The 23792-nt window shown below is 37.1% G+C and overlaps 1 protein-coding gene and 1 pseudogene across 1 annotated transcript in view; both read right to left on the reverse strand.

Annotated features, from left to right (window-relative positions):
• Positions 1-13: 13 nt before the first annotated feature.
• On the reverse strand, positions 14-15004 carry LOC125913649 (lysophosphatidylcholine acyltransferase 2B-like; annotated as a pseudogene).
• Positions 15005-16665: 1661 nt separating this feature from the next.
• The window catches only part of EPHX4 (epoxide hydrolase 4), a 47040-nt gene continuing 39913 nt past the window's right edge, over positions 16666-23792 (reverse strand). The window contains exon 7 of the mRNA XM_049618464.1: positions 16666-17278. Within this exon, the coding sequence (XP_049474421.1) occupies positions 17047-17278 (232 nt within the window). The 3' untranslated portion in view covers positions 16666-17046. The remainder of the gene's footprint in view (positions 17279-23792) is intronic.

The following is a 23792-nucleotide window of genomic DNA, read 5'->3' on the forward strand; positions in this document are numbered from 1 at the left end:
GTAGTAGCTCTGTTTACTTCGGCCGACGGGCACCCCGCCCCGATTGCCCAGGGATCAAACCATCTCCCGGGATAACCAATCTGTGCGACTCCTTGTCCTCTTCCTCTTTGCGTTGCGGGTGGTGCTGGCCATTCATTTTAATAGATGTTTCATTGCGAGCCGAGTTCAAATGAACCTGCGCGCTTTTCCACATTATGTCTTCCTGGGATGTCAGAGCTTTTTTTTTTCCAGGAAAGAACAGGTAGATGAGACCTTTCCTGTAGCGAGTCACCCTCCCTCGCTTTGTTGTTTTGAGCAAGAAAAACGGGATGTGAGGAGTAGGGAAAGAACTTCGTAAAATCAGCAAGAGGTTAGAACATTCATGAATCCCCTGAAAAGGTGTATACAACGTCTAAAAGACCGCCATCGCTTTCTAATCCAAGGAGTGGCTCATATAACCTCTCATGAACTTTAGCTGGGAAATATCAGGTTGTATTCCAGCCCTTTGCATATAAAGCCATAATATTTATGACGAGAAAGTGAGGAGGTAAGGCTGAAAGGGCAAGGCCTTTAATTGAATGGGGAAGTGAATGGATTGGTGAGGTATAGAATTTTGGATATTTTGCCCTGAAGAAAATAGCTGGATGGGTATCATTTTTAAATCTTTTGGTATTTTAAAAATTATTTCCTCCAAAGGAAGAAGGCTCAATAGTTCTGCTTCATTCAGGAGCTCTGTACAAAGGTATCCTTTATGGTTGCTTGGTTTAAATCAGTTTTCAACGTTTCAGTGGTTATATTTGGTTCTTATGTCTCCTGAGTCTCTTCTAAACAAATACCAAGTATTTGGAAAATGTATGGACCTCGTACCATAAGATTGCGCAAAAAGTAGTCGTTTCTCCGAATAATGCCCCTTTCAGATATTCAGACACATTAATTATGAAAAGAATAACTGTTTAGCGGATTCTTAATTACACGTGTAGTATGAGGAATGCCAAAGAAAATACAAAAATAGCTAATGTTTATTGAATGCTTATTAGGTGAGGGAACTGCTCTACTTGGTTTATATACATTAACTCAATCTTTGCAACCACCACTTAGGTAGGTACTACTATGAGCCTAATCGACAGGTGAGGAAGTTGAGGCATGACAAGATAGGGCAAGGTCACACAGCCAGTATAGTGGTGGCCTAGATGTTATAACTTAGACTAGCACCCAACTCTTCCCTTCAAAGTCCTGCAGAATTTCTACCATGTCCCTTTACCAGCCAGTGAAGTAATATTCCAGCACTTTTATTATGCACAATTGTGTTTATTATTAACTCAGTGGTTGGAAAAGGATGACAGACTGGTTTCCGGTTCATGTAATTTAATTCTCTTAAAACACCTTAGGCAACTGACTACATGAAATGATTAAAGAAAAAGTCCACCTTTAAAAAGCAAAACTCTCATCAATGATGCTTGACATTTCACCATTGGAGAATTTTAAAGCATTATTTTTATTTTAATTAATTCCGGCTGTGAAGTTATTTATACCTTAATGTGAGAGAAATTATCTGATTTTTTTTTTCCTGAAAGACATTTAGGAAGAAAAGAGGATCCTAAGGAACTAGTAATGGGAGCTTTGAAGGTAGACACAGCTAAACACATAATTTTGGTTAGGGTTGGCCTTAATTATGATTCTCATGTGTGAAAATTTTAGGTAAAATTGCCTTGGAAGGCAAAAGACTCTTCCAAGGACTACAGTTTCATGAAAGAAAAGTGATTTTTTGGGAGCATTATTTTTCCTTCTTTAAAAATGTTTCGTGTGAAATATTTCAATTTTTTTTTTTTATTTTTTGGAGAGAGAGAGCACATATGAGAGGGGGAGAGGGGCAGAGGGAGAGAGAGAATCCCAAGCAGGCTCCACACCCAGTGCAGAGCCCACAAGGGGCTCAATCCCATGACCCTATGATCATGACCTGAGCCAGTATCAAGAGTTGATTGTTCAGCTGAGCCACCCAGGCACCCTTCATATGAAACATTGCAAACATACAAAGTAAAGAAATTTACTTCACTTTACCCATTTACCAATTTACCCATTACCAAGATTCAACAATTATCACGATTTGGGCATATATGCTTTATGGAGTCTTCTTTCCTTTTGGTCCTTTCTAATATTTTTCCTTCTTTCCTTCCTTCCTTCCTTTCTTCCTTCCTTCCTTCTAAAATTTTTTAAAGTAAAGGCACAGACATTAATTTTATTCCTATATACTTCAATATGCACCTCAAAAAAAAAATTGGATGTTTCCTAACATAAACACATTATATAGCCACTAACATTATTCCTTACAAATTAATAATAATTCCATTTACTATATAGCCCATTATAAAATTTTCCTAACTGTCCTAAAAAATATCCTTTATAGCTGGATAAAGAATCAGTTTTCAAATGATTCAGAGGTCGCATTTTGTTCTTATGTCTCCCGAGTCTCTTCTGATCTAGAGCAGTTCACTCTTTCATTTTTATCTTCATGCCATTGATGTTGTGGCTGAAGCCTGGCAGACTAAGCTATAGAATATCCCACACTTAAAATTTTACTGTTTGTGTCCTTGTAGTATCACTTGCTATGTCCATTTATACCATACATTTCCTGCAAATATATGTTTCAGAGCCTTGATTAAATTCGGGTTCAATTTTTTAGCAAAAAATAAATTTAATAGATGGTATGTTAGTTTTCTATTGATGCTTTAATTACCGAAAATTTAGTGGCTTAAAAACAATACAAATTTTTTACCTTCAGTTCTGTAGGTTGGAAGTTCCACATGTATCTCACTGGGCTAACATCAAGGTGTAGGCAGGACTGGATTCTCTTATGGAGGCTCTAAGGGAGCGTTTCCTTGGTTTTTCAGCTTCTAGAGGCTGCTTATATTCCTTGGCTATTGGCTTCCTTTCCCCCTTTTTCCGAGCCAGTAGGTTGAGTCTTTCTCACATTGCATTATTCTGACATTTTCTTCTGCCTACTCCTTTGCTCTTCTAAGCACTCTTTTGATTATGTGCAGTGCAATTGGATAATCCAGGATAATCTCCCTGTTTTAAGGTGAGCTAATTAGCAACCTTAATTCTATTTACAAGCTTAATTCCCCTTTGCCATGTTCTGGGATTAGGACATGGACATCTTTCAGGAGGGTGGGGGCAAGCATAATCCTGCCTACCACAAGTGGTAATTCATTTTGTATCATATCAGGAGTCATATAATGTTTGGTTATCCTCCTTTTAATGTTGCTAAAATGTATCATAGGTTTCATCTGATAATTTTGATAATTCTTGGTTGAACCAACTAAAGATTGCAAAATGATTTTATAATTCTATCATAATCTAAATTTATCTGCTGGACATTTGCTGGAAATCTTCCTTAAAGAAGAACTGTCCCTCATCAGTTAGAAGTATTCGGTATCCAGAAAGACATTTCACACTGTAAGGGCAGGATAACTGCTTAATTCTCTTATTTAAATTATCATTTTTCAAAGTAAGGAGTTGGTACCCTTGTTAATTCCAATATGTTCAGTTCATTTTTGTTATCTTCATTAACTCATTGATTTTTATAAATTTTACAAATTTTTATAAATTTTTATGAATTCATTTATTATTGTTTTTGATGCTCAAATTGCTTTATCTGGCCCATGGGAGTTCCTTTATATTGGCTCCGATGTCCTTTTGACACATTCTTTAATCTGTGGTAGTATCCTTGCTTTCTGGCACAACCAGATACCAGATACCTTGTTTATTTCCCACTCCAGCTATTCCTCCAAAGAACTACAGTTCCTCCAAAGTGTGGAATGGTAGGTAGAGCCCACAATCTGGGTGCTAAGTGTGCTCACCAATATTGAAGGGCCATGTTGTTTCTAAACAATATAGTTTTATAAGAAAAAAAGTTGCTGGGGCACCTGGGTGACTTAGTCAGTTAAACATCTGACTCTTGATTTCATAGCTTAGGTCATGATCTCACGGTCATGAGATGAAGCCCTGCATCAGGGTTGAGCCTGATGGTGCTTGGGATTCTCTCTCTCCCTCTACCCCTCTCCATCTCAAGCATATTCATTCTCTCTCTCTCTCTCTCTCTCTCTCTCTCTCTCTCTCAAAAAAAAGTTAAATTTAAAGAAATTGCTGAATTTATACTATATCTGATTCAAATTTAACATTATGAGATTTTCAGATACTTTCTTTTTAAATTCCATTCTTTTTTTTTTTTTCTTGCACTGAAAAACTCTTGGTTCCTAACAACGTTAACAGAATTACTTATCCAAATGTTCCTATAGAAGTTATTAGAGTTTCATAATAATACGAATATTGCTACTAACAGACTGCATTCAATTTAAGGTATTTTGCATTATAATGATGGGAATATCAAGTTGGGTGGTTACTATAGAACTACTATTTGTGTCCTCCCCAAATTCATACATGGAAATCTGATCCCCAATGTGATGGAATTTGGAGTTGGAGCCTTTAAGAGGTGATCAGGTCATAAGGGTAGAGCCCTCATGTATGAGATTAGTTCCATTATAAAAGATACCCCAGAGAACTCCCTTGCCCCTTTCACCATGGGAGGACACAGTGAGAAGACAGCTGTTTACACATCAGGAAGCAAGGTCTTATAAGACACCAAATGTGCCAGTCCATTGATCTTGGACTTTGCAGCTTCTAGAACTATAAGAAATAAATGTTGGTTGTTTAAGCCACCCATAGTATTTTTGTTACAGCACCCTGAACTGACTAAGACAGTGACGATTATAAAATATCACTTACTCATCTCCTTTCTTCAGTAAGAAATGCATGGAAATTATCTCAAACCAATATTTAGGGGCACCTGGGTGGCTCAGTGGGTTAAGCATCTTACACTCTATCTCAGCTCAGGTCATGGTCTCACGGTTCATTGGTTTGAGCCCCATGTTGGGCTCCTCGCCAACAGTGCATAGCCTGCTTAGGATTCTGTCTCTCCCTCTCTCTGCCCCTCATCTTCAATCTCTCTCTCTCTCTCTCTCAAAATAAACTTTAAAAAAAAAACAATATTTATCTTTTTCTTTCTCTTTCCTTAAGCTTTCCTCTTCTGCTCACCTTCCCCTCACCCATCTCTTCTTCCTTCTCAAAATATCAGGAAGCTACCTAATGAAGTTTAAGCTTTAGGGGCCCCACTTGTACAAGCCCCTTCCAAGGCCCCAGTGGGGTCCCTAGAAATGTGTCTACTTTTTGTACTTTTGGGGGTATGTTTTTGTAAATTTAGCGAAGAAATTTTACCACAATTGATCAAGACTTTCTTCTTAGCCAAATGTCCCCCTCCTGTATGGTGGCACTGAGTGGCTACATTTTTGGGAAATGGCCTCAGTGAAACTAAGTTAAGGGTACAGTAGTTTGGGCTAGCAAGGGATGTTTATTGATTTGCAACCATTTCCACATCTAGATAAATTGTTGCTCCCTGTTCTGGTCCAGGAATGGCTTCCAGGAATACTTTGCTGAATCATCCTGCATAGTGACATGAAGGAATAGGGCCCAAGGCCACATCACATCACATCAAATGTGAATATGTCTTACGGCAAAGGGTGCTAGAGGTATATTGATAGTAAGGAGGTATACAACATTAAGTAGAAGCTCCAGTTCTTGTCAGTCCCTAGTCAGAATAAGAGGAGTATTCTCAATAATGCAGACTACGCAATTATAAACACAAATTTCCTGTTTGATGAGACTCAGACAAAATAGAATTTATCAGAATTCTTGTGTTTATATCTTATGTTTGTGATATTAGTGAGCTTTCCAGAAATTGTAGTCTGTTGTAATTTCTTTACTCATTCTAAATAATCACTTTCATATCTAGAAAAAAACAATTTTAAATAGCAGCGATACCATTGATAATTTTTTCAATGTTATTTCCAATACTATATCTTCCTGATGTTTCTTTTTATTTTGTCTTATAAAATATTCAGGCTATTCTCAGCACTCTCAACAATAGCCAAATTATGGAAAGAGCCTAAATGTCCATCAACTGATGAATGGATAAAGAAATTGTGGTTTATATACACAATGGAGTACTACATGGCAATGAGAAAGAATGAAATATGGCCCTTTGTAGCAACGTGGATGGAACTGGAAAGTGTGATGCTAAGTGAAATAAGCCATACAGAGAAAGACAGATACCATGTTTTCACTCTTATGTGGAACCTGAGAAACTTAACAGAAACCCATGGAGGAGGGGAAGGAAAAAAAAAAAAAAGAGGTTAGAGTGGGAGAGAGCCAAAGCATAAGAGGCTGTTAAAAACTGAGAACAAACTGAGGGTTGATGGGGGGTGGGAGGGAGGGGAGTGTGGGTGATGGGTATTGAGGAGGGCACCTTTTGGGATGAGCACTGGGTGTTGTATGGAAACCAATTTGACAATAAATTGCGTATATTGAAAAAAAATATTCAGGCTATTATGAGAAAGAACAAAGAGGCATTTATCCAGAAGATACTTTTTGGAGAGAATAAAAATGACAATTTAGTGTACTTATTTATTGCCAGTGAAGCTCTTAATGTGATATTTTCTCTGCAAAACTGAAGGACAGGTGACAAGCTATACTTCCTCTGGCCTTACTTTAGCACTAAACAAAATAAAGGCATTAACTAGAACAAAGTGAACAATGTTTATGAATAGATCTCTCTTTTTTATCTTATTTTTTAAGTTTTTATTTAAATTCCAGTTAACATACAGTGTAATATTAGTTTTAGATGTAGAATTTAGTGATTGGACACTTATATACAGCACACAATACTCATCATAACAGTGCCCTCATAATTCCTATCGCCTATTTAACCCATCCCCCTGCCCACCTCCCTCCATAACCCTCAGTTTGTTGTCTATAGTTAAAAGTCTGTTTCCTAATTTGTTTCTCTTTTCCCCGCTATGTTCATCTGTTTTGTTTCGTAAATTCCACATATGAGTGAAATCATATAGTATCTGTCTTTCGCTAACTGACTTAACTAGTTTAGCATAATACTAACTCCATCTGCATCATTGCAAATGGCAAGATTTCATTCTTTTTTATGTCTAATATGTCATTGTATGTATATATATACCACCTCTTTTTTATCCATCATCAGTCAATGAACACTTTGGCTCTTTCTATAATTTAGCTATTATTGATAATGCTGCTATAAACATCTGGGTCATGTATCCCTTCGAATAAGTATTTTTGTATCCTTTGGGTAAATACCTGGTAGTGCAATTGCTGGATCATAGGGTAGTTCTATTTTTAACCTTTTGAGGAACGTCCCTACTGTTATCCAGAGAGGCTGCACCGGTTTGCGTTCCCACTAATGGTACAAGAGGCTTCCCCTTTCTCTGCATCCTCGCCAACACCTGTTTTTTCCTGTGTTGTTGATTTTAGCCATTCTGACTGGTGTGAGGTGGTATCTCATTGTGGTTTTGATTTGTATTTCCATGATGATGAGTGATGTTGAACATCTTTTCATGTATCTGTTAGCCATCTGTATGTTTTCCTTAGAAAAACATCTATTCATGTCTTTTGTTCATTTTCTAACAGGATTATTTGGTTTTTGGGTGTTCAGTTTTATAAGTTCTTTATGTATTTTGGAGACTAACCCTTTATCAGATACATCATTTGCAAATATCTTCTCCCATTCCATCAGTTGCCTTTTAGTTTTATTGATTGTTTCCTTCATGGTGCAGATGCTTTTTATTTTGATGACATCTTTGTAGTTCATTTTTGCTTTTGTTTCCTCAGGAGACATATCTGGTAAGAAGTTGCTATAGCCAGTATAACCAAAGAGGTTACTACCTGTGTTCTCCTCTAGGATTGTGATGGTTTCCTGTCTTATATTTATGTTTTTAATCCATTCTGAATTTATTTTTCTCTATGGTGTAAGAAAGTGGTCCAGTTTCATTCTTTTGCATGTTGCTGACCAGTTTTCCCAACACCATTTGTTGAAGAGGCTGTCTTTTTTTTTTCCCATTGAATAGTCTTTTCCTGCTTTGTCGAGATTAGCTGACCATATAGTTTGGGTTCGTTTCTGGGTTTTCCATTCTGTTCTCTTGGTCTATATGTCTTTTTTGTGCTAGTACCATACTGTCTTGATGGCTACAGCTTTGTAATACAGCTTGAAGTCTGGAATTGTGATGCCTCTAGCTTTGCTTTTCATTTTCAAGATTTCTTTTGCTGTTCGGGGTCTTTTGTGGACCCATATGAATTTTAGGATTGTTTGTTCTATCTCTGTGAAAAATGCTGGTGTAATTTTGATAGGGATTGCATTAAATGTGTAGATTGCTTTGGGTAGTATAGACATTTTAACAAGATTTGTTCTTCCAATCTATGAGCATGGAATGTTTTTCCATTTCTTTGTGTCATCTTCAATTTCTTTCATAAGCGTTTTATAGTTTTCAGAGTACAGAACTTTTACCTTTTTGGTTCAGTTTATTTCTAGGTATCTTATGGGTTTTGGTGCAATTGTAAATGGGATAGATGCCTTGATTTCTCTTTCTGATACCTCATTATTGATGTATAGAAATCCAAAAGATTTGGGGCACCTGGGTGGCTCAGTCGGTTAAGCACCCAACTCTTGATCTCGGCTCAGGATTTGTGAGTTTGGGCCCTACATCAGGCCCTGTGCTGATAGTATAGAGCCTGCTTGGAATTCTCTCTCCTCTCTCTGCCCCTACCCAACTCATGTTCACTTGCTCGCTCTCTCCTTCTCTCTCTCTCTCAAAATATAAATAAATAAACATTTAAAAAAATAAGTGCAACAGATTTCTCTGTGTTGATTTTGCATTCTGTGACTTTACTGAATTTGTGGATCAGTTCTAGAAATTTTTTGGTGGAATCTTTTGGGTTTTCTATATAGAGTATCATGTCATCTGCAAACAGTGAAAGTTTGACTTCTTCCTTGCTGGTTTGGATGCCTTTTACTTCTTTTTGTTATCTGATTGCTGAGGCTAGGGTTTATGTTGAGGTATGTTCCCTTTATCCCTACTATGTAGAAGGTTTTTATTATGAATGAATGTTGTACTTTGTCAGATGCTTTTTCTGCATCTATTGAGAGGATCATATGGTTCTTATCCTTTCTTTTTACTAATGTGGTGTATCAAATTAATTGATTTGAGAATATTAAACCACCTTGCAGACCAGGAATAAATCCCACTTGATCATGGTGAATGATTCTTTGAATGTGCTGTTGGATTCAATTTGCCAGTATTTTGTTGAGAATTTTTGCATCCATGTTCATCAGGGATATTGGTCTGTAGTTCTCTTTTTAGTTTGAGTCTTTGTCTTGTTTTGGAATCTGGGTAATGCTGGGCTCATAGAACAAGTTTGGAAGTTTTCTTTCTATTTCTATTTTTTTGGAACAAACTGAGAACAAACTCCCAAACAATACTTTAAATGTTTGGGAGAATTCCTCTGTGAAGCCATTTAGCCCTGGACTTTTGTTTTTAGGAGATTTTTCATTACTGATTCAATTTCTTTGCATCCACCTGGGTGGCTCCATCGGTTAAGCATCCAACTCTTGATTATGGCTCAGGTCATGATCTCATGATTCATGGGTTCAAGCCCTGTGTTGGGCTCTGTGCTGACAGTGCAGAGCCTGCTTGAGTTCTCTCTCTCTCTCTTTCTGTCTCTCTGTCTCTCTCTCCTTCTCTACCCCTTCCCTGCTCACATTCTCTCTCTCTCTCTTTCTCAAAATGATTAAACACATAAATAAATAAATAAATAAATAAATAAATAAATAAATAAAACATTAGTCTCTTGGGGCTCCTGGGTGGCTCAGTGAGTTAAGCGTCTGACTTTAACTCAGGTCATGATCTCATGGTTTGTGGGTTTGAGCCCCATGTTGGACTCTATGCTGACAGCTCAGAGCCTGGAGCCTGCTTCAGATTCTGTGTCTTCCTCTCTCTCTGTCCCTCCCCCACTCATTCTCTCTCTCTCTCTGTCAAAAAGTGAATAAACATTACAAAAAATAAAAAAAATAAAATGAGTCTCTCATGGGCAGCATATAGATGGGTCTTGTTTTTTTGTCCATTCTAATATCCTATGTCTTTTGATTGGAGCATTTAGTCCATTTACATTCAGAGTAATTATTGGTAGATATGTATTTAGTGCCATTTTATTGCTTGTTTTGTCATTGTTTCTGGAGATTTTCTCTGTTCCTTTCTAGTTTTTGTCACTTTTGGTCTTTCTATCCCACTCAAAGCATCCCCTTAGATATGTCTTGCAGGGATGGTTTAGTGGTCACAAACTCCTTTAATTTTTGTTTGTGTGGGAAACTCTTTTTTTTTTTTAATGTTTATTTATTTTCAAGAGAGGGAGACAGAGAGCAAGCAGGGGAGGGGCAGAAAGAGAGGGAGATACAGGATCCAAAGGAGGCTTCAGGCTCCGAGCTGTCAGCACAGAGCTTGACGTGGGGCTTGAACTCACAAACCGTGAGATCATGACCTGAGCTGAAGTCAGATGCTTAACTGACTGAGCCATCCAGGCACCCTGGGAAACTCTTTATCTCTCCTTCTATTCTGAATGATAGACTTGCTGGATAGAATATTCTTGGCTGATGATTATTTTTCCATTCAGCATTTTGAATATATCTATGCTACTCCCTTCTGGCTTGCCAAGTTTCTGTAGAGAGATCTGCAACTAGCTTTACTGGTCTTCCTTTGTAAGTTAGGGACTTCTTTTATCTTGCTGCTATTAGGATTTTTTCTTTATCCCTATATTTTGAAATTTTAACTGCAGTATGTCTTGTTGCCCTGCTTTTGCTGATTTTGATAGGAGTTCTCTGTGCCTCCTGGAAATTAGATGTCTGTTTCCTTCCCCAGATTAGGGAAATTTTCACCTATTATTTCCTCAAGTAAACCTTCTGCCCCCTTTTCTCTCTCTTCTTCTGGGACTCCTATAATACAAATGTTATTATGTTTGATGGAGTCACTGAGTTCCTTAACTCTACTCTCATGACCCATAATTCTTCTTTCTCTCTTTTGTTCAGCTTCATTAGTTTCCATTATTCTATCTTCTATATCACTTATTCATTCCTCTGCTTCTTTCATCCTTATGGTCATTACATCCAATCTGTTTCAAATCTCCCTTATTATATTTTTCATTTCTGATTTTTTTAACTCTTTTATCTCTGTGGTAAGAGTGTCCCTTATGTCTTCCATGCTTTCCCAAGCCCAGCAAGTATCCTTATGATTGTTGCTTTAATTCTCTCTCAGGCATATTACTTATATCTGTTTCGATTAGATCCCTGGCTATGACTTGTTCTTTCTTTTGAGATAAATTTCTCCATCTTGGCATTTTGTCAATGTCCGTATCTTTTTCTGTGAGTTAGAAAAGCCTATTATACTTCCTGCTCCAGAAAGTAATGGCTTTATGAAGAAGAGGTCATATAGTGTCCAGGTCCTGGCACTTCAGGGAGTGTTTCTGGTGTGTGCTGTGTGCACTCTGCTGCTGTGTTTTGGCTGCTTTATCCCTCAAGTCAGTCATCTGCAAATGGCAGCATTTGGACCTTAGCGAGAGTGTAGTGTATTTTAACTAGGTGTACTCTGGTCTGCTTGTTAAATAAGACCTTGTGTGGGGGGGGGCGTGGGGGTGTGGGTTGTGCTGGTCTTGTAGGAAAGAGGCCCACTGTGCTGGTCCTTGGCACACCTGACCAAGAAAAGTAGCACCAGCAGAGTGCAGGGTGATGGGACTTAGTATAAGTAGGTTAGACAGCCACTGTCAATGCTGTGCTGCTTACTGAAGTTGGTTTTATGCTGAGGGGTGGGGGAGGGAAATGGCACCAGCAGCTCCTTTGTCCCCAGAGAGGGGTCTCCGTGCTTGCTGCTCTTAGGGAAGCACCCCCCCAGAAGATCGAATAATTTTCCCTCACCCACCTCGGGCATTTTTCAGATCACTGTTTTCACACAATCTGTCTCTAGGTTGCTTGACTTCCTGGAGCAGTGCAGTGCCTTTTGGGCTCTATCCCAGCCAAGTCTGCTGACTTTTAAAACTCCAAACTTTAGGGAATTGCTGTGCAGAGGGTCTGCACTGGCCTTCTGTGGGAGGGTTTTGCCACTCTGGGATGGATACAGGTTTGACGGAGAAGGGCAGTCACAACAGAGCACAGGGGCAAGGGATTTGGAGCAAAACAGACTAAACAGCCAGTGTCTGGGTTAGGCACCTTCAGCAGGTGTTTCTGTGCCTATGCTGAGGGGAGGGGGAGGGAAATGGTGCCTGCCAGCTCTTTTGTCTTCAGAGAGGCAACTCTGCAAATGCCACCTCTCACAGATGTGTTCCAAGAAAAGCAAATAGTCTCTCTCCATGTGCTTAGGTGATCCTCACATCAAGGCCATCTGCCCCAGGATTGCTCACATGTCTTCTCTTCAGTAGGGCAGTGCCTTCAGGGCTCTATCCTAACCAACACCACCTGATCTCTAAAACTCCAGTCTTTGAGCCCCAAAGATTACAAAAACTCATAAAGATCAACTCCTCTTACTTTCCCAGCCAATGACTTTGTGGAAGTGCTCTCCTTGTGTGATCCCCTGTGTGCTCCACTCTCATTTGCCTTTCTCTGCGACCACAGCCCCCTCCCCTCTGTAGCACTCCTGATCCATTTCTCCCTTAAACCAGTCTCTGCACTTCCTACCTTCCTCAGTGTAGTGTCTTATCTCCCTCTAGTTGTGCAGTTTGTCCTGTCAGTTCTCAGGTTGATTTCTTGGCTATTCAGAATGATTTGATAGTTATGTAGGTGTGTTCAGGGGATGAGACAGGCCTAGGGTCCTCCTACTATGTTACCATCTTAGCTCCCCTTATGAATAGACCTCTTGTTCTCCACCTTCAGTCACATTAAAGCAAACGTATATTAAGCAACACAGGTACTATAAGATCTAATTGAAATATATATTTCTCAAGCATATTATACATAGCACAGTTAAGTGCTGAAAGTAAAAAACTATTGTGTTTTTCCTCAAAGGATAATTTTATTTCAATCATAGTTTCTCTCTGGAAGGTAACTTCACAATTTTCAGGGCTGACTTTAACATTTGAATACAGCAATTAAACCTACTTGATGTGATAATGAATATATATAGGCTGCGGAGAGGTCCAAGTATGAATTTAGTAACTTGTTATATTCTGGATGCTTCAGGCAAATTTCTTAAAGTTCTTGTATAATATGTATTTTGAATTCTGTCCAGCTATTTTCTGAAAGAGTCTGGAAACATCAAGATCTGGCACTCTAAAGTCTGCCCAAAGTATAGCAGCTAACTAACTCCTGCTGTGTTATGAAACCAACCTCATCAAGATCAAAAAGCTTAAATGACATTTGTAGAATCTTTTCAGTGTTGATAGGATTGCACAGGGCAGTCAGTCCTATCACATATTCTCTGAATTCTATGCTACCATCATTATTCTTGTCAAAGGGGGCAAAAAGTTGTTCTAAGGGCTCTGAAATTAGGATTTTTAAATAATTTGCAAACTCTTCAAGTCCTATCTTCTCTCCCTTAGAGGCAACTGTAATTGCAGTATATTCATCCAGATGCTGATGAATATTACCCCAATCTCACATCAATTTCTGGCTAATTTCTGTGAATTCCACCAAACTATCTTCCATGGGTAGTTAAAGGTTACCTGTGAAAATCATTAGTCTACAATCTTCATAACTATGGTCTGTCACAGACACTCAGAGCATTTGCCATGTTGATCCTCACTATATCAGCAAAAGGGATGTGTCTTTTTTTTTTTCTTGATTATTTTGTATATAAATAGGCATAAACACCACTTCTCCTCTGGTGAAGAGTTGACTCAAGGTCAATATATAGACCTAAACCTGTCTGTAGACCTGTAAACCCCTCCTAGATCTAGGTCACTGTGTCCAGTGTGTTTAGGTACCTAGGTAGCACTGGCTGCACAGGAACACCCAGAGAGAAGTCCCCTAGTTTAAAAGTGACCAGACAGGTACAATTGGTGCACACTCCTTCCAAGAAAATCAGGATCTGTGGCCACTTCCTTTCAGATGTGAATAGCTTCAGGATTTCATTCCATGTATTCTTCCTGGAACTGGGGTCCTATCAGGTTACAAGCAGAGGCTGTGTTGGCATTAGGAATTTTCCAGCCACTGGGGTCTGTGTGTTTTGACTTGCCTAGACCATCTAGGGTAACCCTGCCACCACACAGGCAATTGGATCAAAGAAAGTGGAGTGCAGCACTGTAACAAAGATGAGAGCCTCATCTCTGGTTGCATTTTCCCCTTTCACTTTAACCAGGAACCCCACTAAACAGAATGTTGCCTGAAACAAGAATTTGAGGACTGGTTGCACCTGCTTCTTCCCCCAACTCGTAGTAGTGTTGACTGGTTGAGCAGAACCACCCTTGGTGGAAAGTGTGGCCACTGGCCAGAGGCCATTGAAGAGGAAGGCGATGCAGGACTCACATCCCAGCACCAGCACAGTCCCAGTGAGGATAAGACAGGCCCAGCGCCACCAACTGAGGTGCCTCTGCCGCCTGAAGGGGTTGGCCACTGCAGGTGGGTACGACATGCTCATCCCATGACTCACGGTGGACTCCCACACCTGCACCTCGAATTCCAAGCTTGGCTGAGCCCTGAGGCCAACTTCTCAGTGGTCTCAGGCTGTGGGTAGATTGGATCTGGGGGCAACCCTCAGAGCGCACTCCTTCCCCACATTCAAGTGCTCTTTCTGTTCACACATAATTAGAACTCTCAGATATAATGTGGGTTAATAGGAAATGAGGATGAATTACCTCTAAAATCAGAAAAGTTAAAAATGATAAATGGTGTAATAGAATCAAATCAAGAGTATAATCATTTTTGTTTTTTTTAAATGTTTTCCTTTTGACATATATGTTTAATAAATTATTTTCACATAATTTTTGACATTTATATTAAGGACATATTACATACCTACTAGGGATATGTTAATTTAAATAGATGAATATTAATTACAAGTTTTTCATTTAAATGCCATTACCACTAAAGTTTACTTACTGTGAGATGCTTTGGGAGCTGGTAAGTCAAATTCATTTACTCTCCCTACAAATTGATTTCTACAGAGACAGTAATATCACTTCATGCTAAGAGGTTTAACTGATGGCACCCTTGAGCATTTATATCTGTCACAAGCACTCTTCCACATGAATAGAAAATTAGAATATATCCATTATCATAGGCTGGAATTAGCCATGGCACATTTGATTCATATTCTTAACATGAGTCTACATGAACCAGTCAGCATTCCAAACTGACATTAAGTAACAACAACAAACCCTAAAATCACATTTGTCAGTAACAAGTTTTCAGTAAAATAAGTCAGGACTATTTTACTGGGTCAACATACACTGCCAATGAAGTCCTATTCCTCCCTTTGTTGCTGCCCTTCAGAAAGGATCAAGAGGAAAGCATAATCAAAGTTGGTGTGAACCAGGCTTTCTTCTATACCTTGTAAAATTTGCAACTCTGAAAGTGCTATATAGGATATTCCTATATTTGCTAATTACTAACATAACTTCCTTTTCCCAGGATTAAAAGTCAAATTGTAGGTTTCTGAGAAATGTTTCTATTTATTGGAGCACAGCAGGTTACCAATAAAACAGAAAGAGCAGTGTAGATACAGAGCCTGTTATCTTACTGGAAAGATTAGAGGCTTTATAACCAGATGAATCTAGGTCAGATTCTGGTTCCAACAGTTATGCTGTGGGCATTGGCCAACCTTGTTTTCACATCTATAAATTGGTAATACTCTGTACCTTGCAAAGTTATTATGAGGCACAAGCACAATGTATACAGAAAATTGGGTTTTTATTAATATATACAAGTTGCTTAGGATACAATGATGAGAATTCTTAGAGACATTCCACTTTCTTCTGTCACTATCAGAACTACACTTAGGAAGACATTTTTTTCCACCAACTTAGTCTTGTTTAGGAACACAGTTGTAGTTTCTATGGAACCATAATTTGGCGATGTTACTGGTTGTCTCCCATGCTAAAGGAGAGCAACCCAAGAGAATGAGTAGTATTCCCTTGAGCTTGTATCATTCTCTATTTTGTAACTCTTCCCATTCTTATTTGTAATGTTTATTTCTACTCTTGAATCCTTGTTTAATTTAACTGCGTTGTGTGTATGCTTCTTTAAGGGAAAGTTCCATGTTACCATGCCATCTTTCTTTTATATTTCCCTCACGTGCCTAGCAATGTGTCACATATGTTATTTATTCATTAAGCAAATATGTGAGTGCCTACAATGGAGCCAGGCCCTTATTCTAGATGCTGGATATATGCCAGTTAATAGAACAGTAAAAAACTCTGCCTTGTGGAGCTTAGATTCTAGTGCACATAGGAAATACTGAATTCAATTCTGGTTGCCTTAATGGGGCAAGAGGACATTTTGATCCTTTGTCTAAATCTCTCACCAATTTAGCTGGAAGATTTAGACAAGTAATTTGTTGGATGTGCTTTTCTACTTTGCAATGTTTAATACATATGTATGTATACATGAGAATCTCTACATCACCTGTTATTAGTCTTTCCAGTATAAGTAGTATTATGGCCTGTTTTCAAAATGCATATTCTTCTAGTCATATTTGCCTTCAAACTAATAAATATACTATAAATCCAAGAGATTTGACAATAGAATTTTTTAATGGTTGAAAATAGTAAAAAGAACTTTTGAACAATAAAATGAAAATTTATATACCATTGCAGGTTTACCTTTTTTTTTTAATATGGCATAGCTAATCTTTAATTTACATTTGTAAAAGGCACCAGATGTTAACAGGGCAAAGAATGCAAGAAACCAAAACTGAGCCATTTCCCCCAACTTCCTTTTTGTACTATTGCACACATTTTAAGGCAGCTGCTTTTCTGTGCAAAATTCAACAGAAGAAAATTGATATCATGTTACAAGTTCACACATTCTCAGATTTTTTTCAATATGATTTGTCAGGATACTTATGATAAAGCATATTAAAACAATTTTTTCCTAATAAGCTTAAAGAGGTTGATGAACAATTATTAAAAATTATTTAGAGATTTCATTACAGATCCCTCATAGAAGATATAGAAAAGTCAATCTTTTCTTCTTGTTTCTTCCTTCAGAAATGTCCATATCAATTTGTTCACTATGTCAGGTTGTTCTTGCTGAAGCCAGTGACTGACATCTGACAGTATAGTTAGCCTGAAATAATTTTTAACATAAATCTTTGTGACTTCAGCCATCTCAGCCTCCATAAATGCATCTTTTTCTCCCCACAGTAGGAGTGTTGGAGTGGTCACCATGTGATGTTTGAGAGGCAGGCAGCTATAAAAACAAAACACGTGGATTTGAGATTCATTGTAAAAATTAAAATAACATTTTTCCATTATATTCCTTTAGGCCATACATGCTCACAGGAAGCAATATTGTCACCAATGGGGTGAAATTTGGTTCTCGGGAGAGTGATAACAATATTACTTTCTTTATATATAGATCATGGTTATACACACAGTATATAAACAAATATTAAAATTTCATAGGGTGGGGAGCAATTGGGAAAAAAAACACATCTAAAATGGCTCCTTAAGGAGGTGATGATGAAAGAATGAATGGTTGAGAAACACTGCTTTAGGCAATCAATCTATACAATAAAAAATTTAAAAGGCTATTTAAGAAAGGGCTCAATAAAATTTTTAATTGGATGAGGCTAACAAAATTTATAATGAAGGATATAAATTAAGTATGAAATTCACCACTATGAGGAATAATTTGCTTTAAAAGGATACCAGAATTTTTGAGTGGTGTGATAAAAGAGTTTTAAATGATGTCACTTTAAATATATTCAAAATTGTTTTTTAGATAACATAATGCATTTTATATGAAATTGGAACTGAGAAGTCAGAAAATATATATGGACTGAGTTTTACCATTAAATAGTACTGTATTTATTTTGCAAGAAGATTTTATATATATATATATATATATATATATATATATATATATATATATGAGAGAGAGAGAGAGGCAGAGGGAGAGAGAGAGAGAATCCCAAGTGGCATCCATACCCAGTACAGAGCCCGACATGAGGCTTGATCCCCACAACTCTGTCACCATGATCTGAACCAAAATCAATAGTCAGATGTTCAACTGACTGAGCCACCCAGGCACCCCAGAAGATTCTTTTTAAAACAACGTTTTATTGTTTATTTTCTTAAGTAAAGTATAAAGAATAAAATCATGCATAATTCCATCATTAAGAGATAACCTTTTGGCCATTTTCCATGCATACAGTTGAAACCATACTATAAATAAAATGCAATAAATATACACAATATATACACAGTATCCATATTCAAATTTCACATTGCATTATAACTTGAGAATTTTCTCATTTCATAATGTTTTATATCAAAAATAATTATAAAAGATACTATTTTATGGTATAATTACCCATAAATAACCCATAAATGACTATTCTCCTATAAATGAATATTTTTAGATTATATCATTAGTTAAAACAAGGGGATGATGTTTTAAGTGATGCTATAATGAGCATTCTGTGCCCAAATCTTTTTTGGCATTTTAGATAATTTCTTTCAGCTAGATCCCTAGAAGTGGAATTCCTGAGCTAAAGACTATAAATATTTTTAAAGCTTTTGACAGCTACTGCTACACTCTTTTTCAGAAAGGTGGGATGGTATTAATTACAATCCTGTTGACTAAGCATGAAAATGAATATCTTACTAGACACTCTGCAGCACTGACTTCCATTTTTGCTAGTTATCAAAAATCATGACTGTGGCTACTTGGGGTCAATAGGATGCTGCTTGAATGTGCAGGATATCACATATGTCCACTAAGGACTTAACTTTTGACTCTCATGCAGGTGGCCATTGTTTGGTTATAATGCTCCTAAAAATTAAATTCTTTGTGAATGGGTAAACTGATAGAAAATATATTCATTCTATGCATAATTTTGATACATGGATTGCTATACAAACTTGCAAGTCACTCAAATTCTAGGGCTCATAAAATATTCAAAAGTAAAACATTTTCTTTCTTTTTTTTTTTTTAACATCTTAAAGTTTATTTATTTTGAGAGAGAGAGGGAGAGAGCAAGCACACATAAGGGTGGAGGGAGAGGCAGAGAGAGAATCTTTAAGCAGGCTCCACTCCTAGCACAGAGCCCGACTTGGGGCTCAATCCCAAGAAGTGTGAGATCATGACCTGAGCCCAAATCAGGAGTCAGAGGCTTAACCGACTTGAGCCACCCAGGCGCACCCGAAAGTAAAACAGTTTCTAACAGTTATCTGCATATTTAACAATATGTGAGCATGTCATAATTGAATCAGTAAGGTAAGAGGAGTTTTAAAAGACAATTAGTTAGAAAGCAAAGAAAAATATAAATTCTTCACTCATATGTGAAATTTAAGAAACAAAATGAACAAAGGAAAAAGGAGACAAATCCAAACAAACAAACAAACAAACAAACAAACAAACAAACTCTTAACTATAGAGAACAAACTGGTAGTTGCCAGAGGGGAGGTAGGTGGGGGATGGGTGAAATAGGTGAAAGGGATTAAGAGTGTACTTATTATGATGATCACTGAGTAATGTGTAGAATTGTTGAGTCACCATATTTTACACCTGAAACTAAAATAACACTATATGGTAATTATGGTTGAATTAACAAAATAAACAAATAAATAAAATGAATTTTAAAATTTTAAAACTTTTTAGAAAAGAAAAAAAAATAAAGAAAAATATAAATTATTTACCAGATCAAATTGGACTTAAAAGGGAGAAGTTTCCAGAAAACTAAAAGAAGAGCACATTCTCTGGTCCTGAGGTTTCAAACTGCTAAACTTCACAGGAAATATGTTACATATAAAAGGAAGTATGTACAGCATGGTGACTATAGTTAGTAATACTCCATTGCATATTTAAAAGTTGCTGGGAGAGTAGATCTTAAAATTTCTCAACACACAAAAACTTTATAACTATGTATACAGATTTTGACTTCTGGTGATTATCTCATAATATATACAAGTATCAAACCATTGTACACCTAAAATTAATGTAATGTTTTAGGTCAATTATACCTCAATATAAATAAAATAAATAAATAAAAAGCAAAACATCATTGTAGAAGAGTATGTTAAGCTGAAGAACTTATTGGGAAAACACTTGATAAAATATTTCTGATTAAAAGTGACTAATCTTAGTAAGTACAGAAGCAATTTGAAAAATCTGAAAACTGTTAACAGGTAGTAACAATTTCTGGTCTATACTGTTAATCATTCAACCTACCAAAATATATCTTAACATACCTATTTCAAATAAGTCTCATTTTACCATGTTACTCTTCCAAACTCTGAGTTATCAGCTGATGTGTAAGTATTAAGGCAGCAGTGTCCAGAATGTTATACATTCCATCCATTAGTTTTGTGTGTGGAAATATTTTATTACTATAAGAAGATAATGTGGAAAATAATCACACCCACACAATCACCACTAGCTTAAGAAGCCAAACATGGCAAACATGATAACATATTTCTGCTGACCTTTTTTGATACCATTTTTCTTCACCTCACCCTAAGGCAGTGGTTCCCGAAGTGTGGGCAACAGACTAGCAGCATCAACATCATCTGTGAACTTGGCAGAAATAACGCTTGGGACCCACCCCAGACTGACTGAATGGTAGGGTCCTGCCATCTGTTTTACATGCTACTGTAAAGAACTACTACCATAGGAGGAATGACTGGGTTGAATTTAGTTATTATCATCCCTGTGATGTTTTTCAACTTTTTTTTTCAACTTTTATTTTATGTTTTAAGATAACCTCTCCCCCATTCCTTAATCCCTCCTGGATCCTTGTCCCACCCCTGAACGATGAGTGACAGTTGTTGGTGCAGAGTACTGGACTAGGTGGGTCTATCAAATAACACGTCCTTAGGGTGACAGATTTAATCTCTTTCTCCTCTCTCTCTACCAGATAACGGAAGGCAGTGACCTGAGAGGCAGAAAAAGTTGAGTTTGTTCTGCAAACTCTTCCACAAGTGAACTGATGTAAAGTTTAGACTAGCAATAGGGAATTAGCAAGACCATTCTCATATTAAGCCATAGTCTTCAATCTATCCTTAATCAGTAATGAAGGTGATGTTTTGGTTTTCATTTACTGACCCTTGTTTGATTTCTCAACTCGTTCAGAAATTAGTCAGGAAAAGGGGGTACTATTTGTCAGATATCCCCAAATACAGTACACAGATTTCTACAAACAATATATGGAGGTGTTTTGCATTTCTAGAACTCTATATAAATGGTATAGTACTGTACATATGCTTCCACACCTGTGCCTTAATAGTATATTTTTAAGATTATCTATTAATGATACATTTAGTTCTACTAAATTTTTACTCCTACATAGAATTTCACCTTATGATTATACCGTAATTAATCCATTTTCCTGTTAATGGCCATTTAAGGGGCGCCTGGGTAGCTCAGTTGGTTAAGTGTCTGACTTTGGCTCAAGTCATGATCTTACAGTTCGTGAGCTGGGCTCTGTGCTGACAGCTCTGAGCCTAGAGTCAGCTTTGGTTTCTTTGTCTCCCACTCCCTGCCCCTCCCCCACTCATAGGCTTGGGCGCACTCGCGCGCACCCCCACTCTGTCAAAAATAAATAAGCATTACAAAAATTAAAAATAAAAATTTCCAATTATTTTGATAATTCAAATAATATTGAACTTATTCTTGTACATCCCCTTGTGCACATATGAAAGCGTTTTCTTACTGTATATTCCCCAAAACAGAATTGCTTCTTCAGAGAGTATGCACATCTTCAACCTTAGTCAATAATGTCAGGTTGTTTTCCGAGCTGATTGTATGCTCCAAAGAAGCATGTAAGAATTCATTTTGCTCCATATCACTGCCAACACTTTTCTCAAAAGTTTAAATATTTTCAATAGAATGAGAGTGGAATACTTTTCACTTACCTGATGTGGTAGAGACTGCTCCCTAAAACCTCTTCCTTTCTACCACAATGATAGAAAATCTAGTTTTCTATCTGGGAAAATCTGGGACTACCCAGAATAAAGACTGCCTACATTTGCCAGAGTTCTTGCAGCAAGGTGAAGATATGAGAAACAATGTGTGCAACTTCTAAGTTGTGTACACTATGCCTTCCCCTCCCCTCTTCCCACTGACTGAAATGCAGCCATGGTGGTAAACCATCTTGGATCACACGAACAAGGGCGACACCCCAGGGATGGCAGAATAACAAGACATAAAGTGCCTAGGTCTCGGACCAAAGAGACAGTTTTGATGATTTCATGGAGCAAAGCCAACAAACCAACCTAGACTTTTACTTGTGAGAGAAATACATTTCTTTTTTTATGATACTATTATTTTAGGTCTCTATTACAAGTAGTGAAACCTATGTTCTATATCTGACTATAGTAAGATTTGGCATCTTCAATGTTATTGACCATTAAATTCCTCTTCTGTGAATTGTCTTTTCATATATTTGCCCATTTTTTGATTGGGCTACCTTTTTATTGATTCGGAGGCATTCTTTATAAACTCTAGATATTGTTAGCACATGACTGTGTATTGCAAACAATGTTTCCCCATCTAAACTTGCCTCTCATTCTATGATATCATTTGATATATAAATGTTTTTATTTTCATGCAGTCAAATTTATCAGTCTTCTTCATAGTTTAAGCTGTTTATGTCTTATTTAAGAAATCTTTCCTACCTGAAGTTATGAAAGCATTTTCTTATCTTCCAAACATTTGAAAGTTTTGCTTATGTTTAGGTTTTTTATTTCCCTGAGGTTTATTTCTTGTTTAGTAAGAGATAGGGATCTAATTTCATTTTACTCTATATGGATATCTAATTGTTCCACCAACATGTATAGGATCTTTCACCACAGACTCAAAATGTTCTGTCATAGTAGGTTCCCATATGCGTGGTTCCATTTTTGGGCTTTCTTCTCTGTTTTGTTAGTCAATTTGTCTATCCCAGAGTCAATGCCATATTTTACTAATTTTATAGCCTCATTACAAGCCTTAATATTTAATAGGGTTAGTCATCCATCTATCCTTTCCTTTAAAACTATCTTGGCCATTCTCAGCCTTAGGCTCTTTAAAACAAATTTCAGAATCAGTTTTTCAAGTTTCAAAAAAGTTTCCTATAGTTTTGATTGAAATTAAATTAAATTAATAGTTTGTGAGAAATCAAGAACTTTATGATATTGAAGTTTTCCAATCATGAACATGATAAACCAGGGCTAATTTTCACTAGTTTATACCAGCATGTCTGTATGGATTGTTAAAATGTTAAAATACTTCTCTACTGATTAGTAAATATCTACTGCCCTGAGCCTGTATTCTTGACTACTTCCAATAAGTTTTGACAATCTATAAAGGTGATCTTTTGTTAGAGTCATTCCTATACACCTAATTTTGTTGTTGTTGCTATTGTAGGGGTACCTATTTTTTTTTTAATGTTTATTTATTCTGTGAGAAAAAGAGAGAGAGAGAGGGAGGGGCACAGAGAGAGGGAGAGGGAGAATCCAAAGCAGGCTGTGCTGTCAGTGCAGAGCCCAATGCAGGGCTCAATTTTACGAACCATGAGATCATGATCTGAGCCGAAATCCAGAGTCAGACTGAGCCACCCAGGTGCCCTGGGGTATCTATTTTTAAAATACGTTTTCTAACTGTTCATTTATAAGATCATAATTTTTGTATATTGTATTTATGTATATCAACTTTGCTGAACTATTTTTGTTTAAATAACTTTTCTGTAGATTCTTTTTCTAGATTGTAACCATATTATCTA

This window comes from Panthera uncia (assembly GCF_023721935.1).
Source record: "Panthera uncia isolate 11264 chromosome C1 unlocalized genomic scaffold, Puncia_PCG_1.0 HiC_scaffold_4, whole genome shotgun sequence".
Classification (NCBI taxonomy): Eukaryota; Metazoa; Chordata; class Mammalia; order Carnivora; family Felidae; genus Panthera; species Panthera uncia.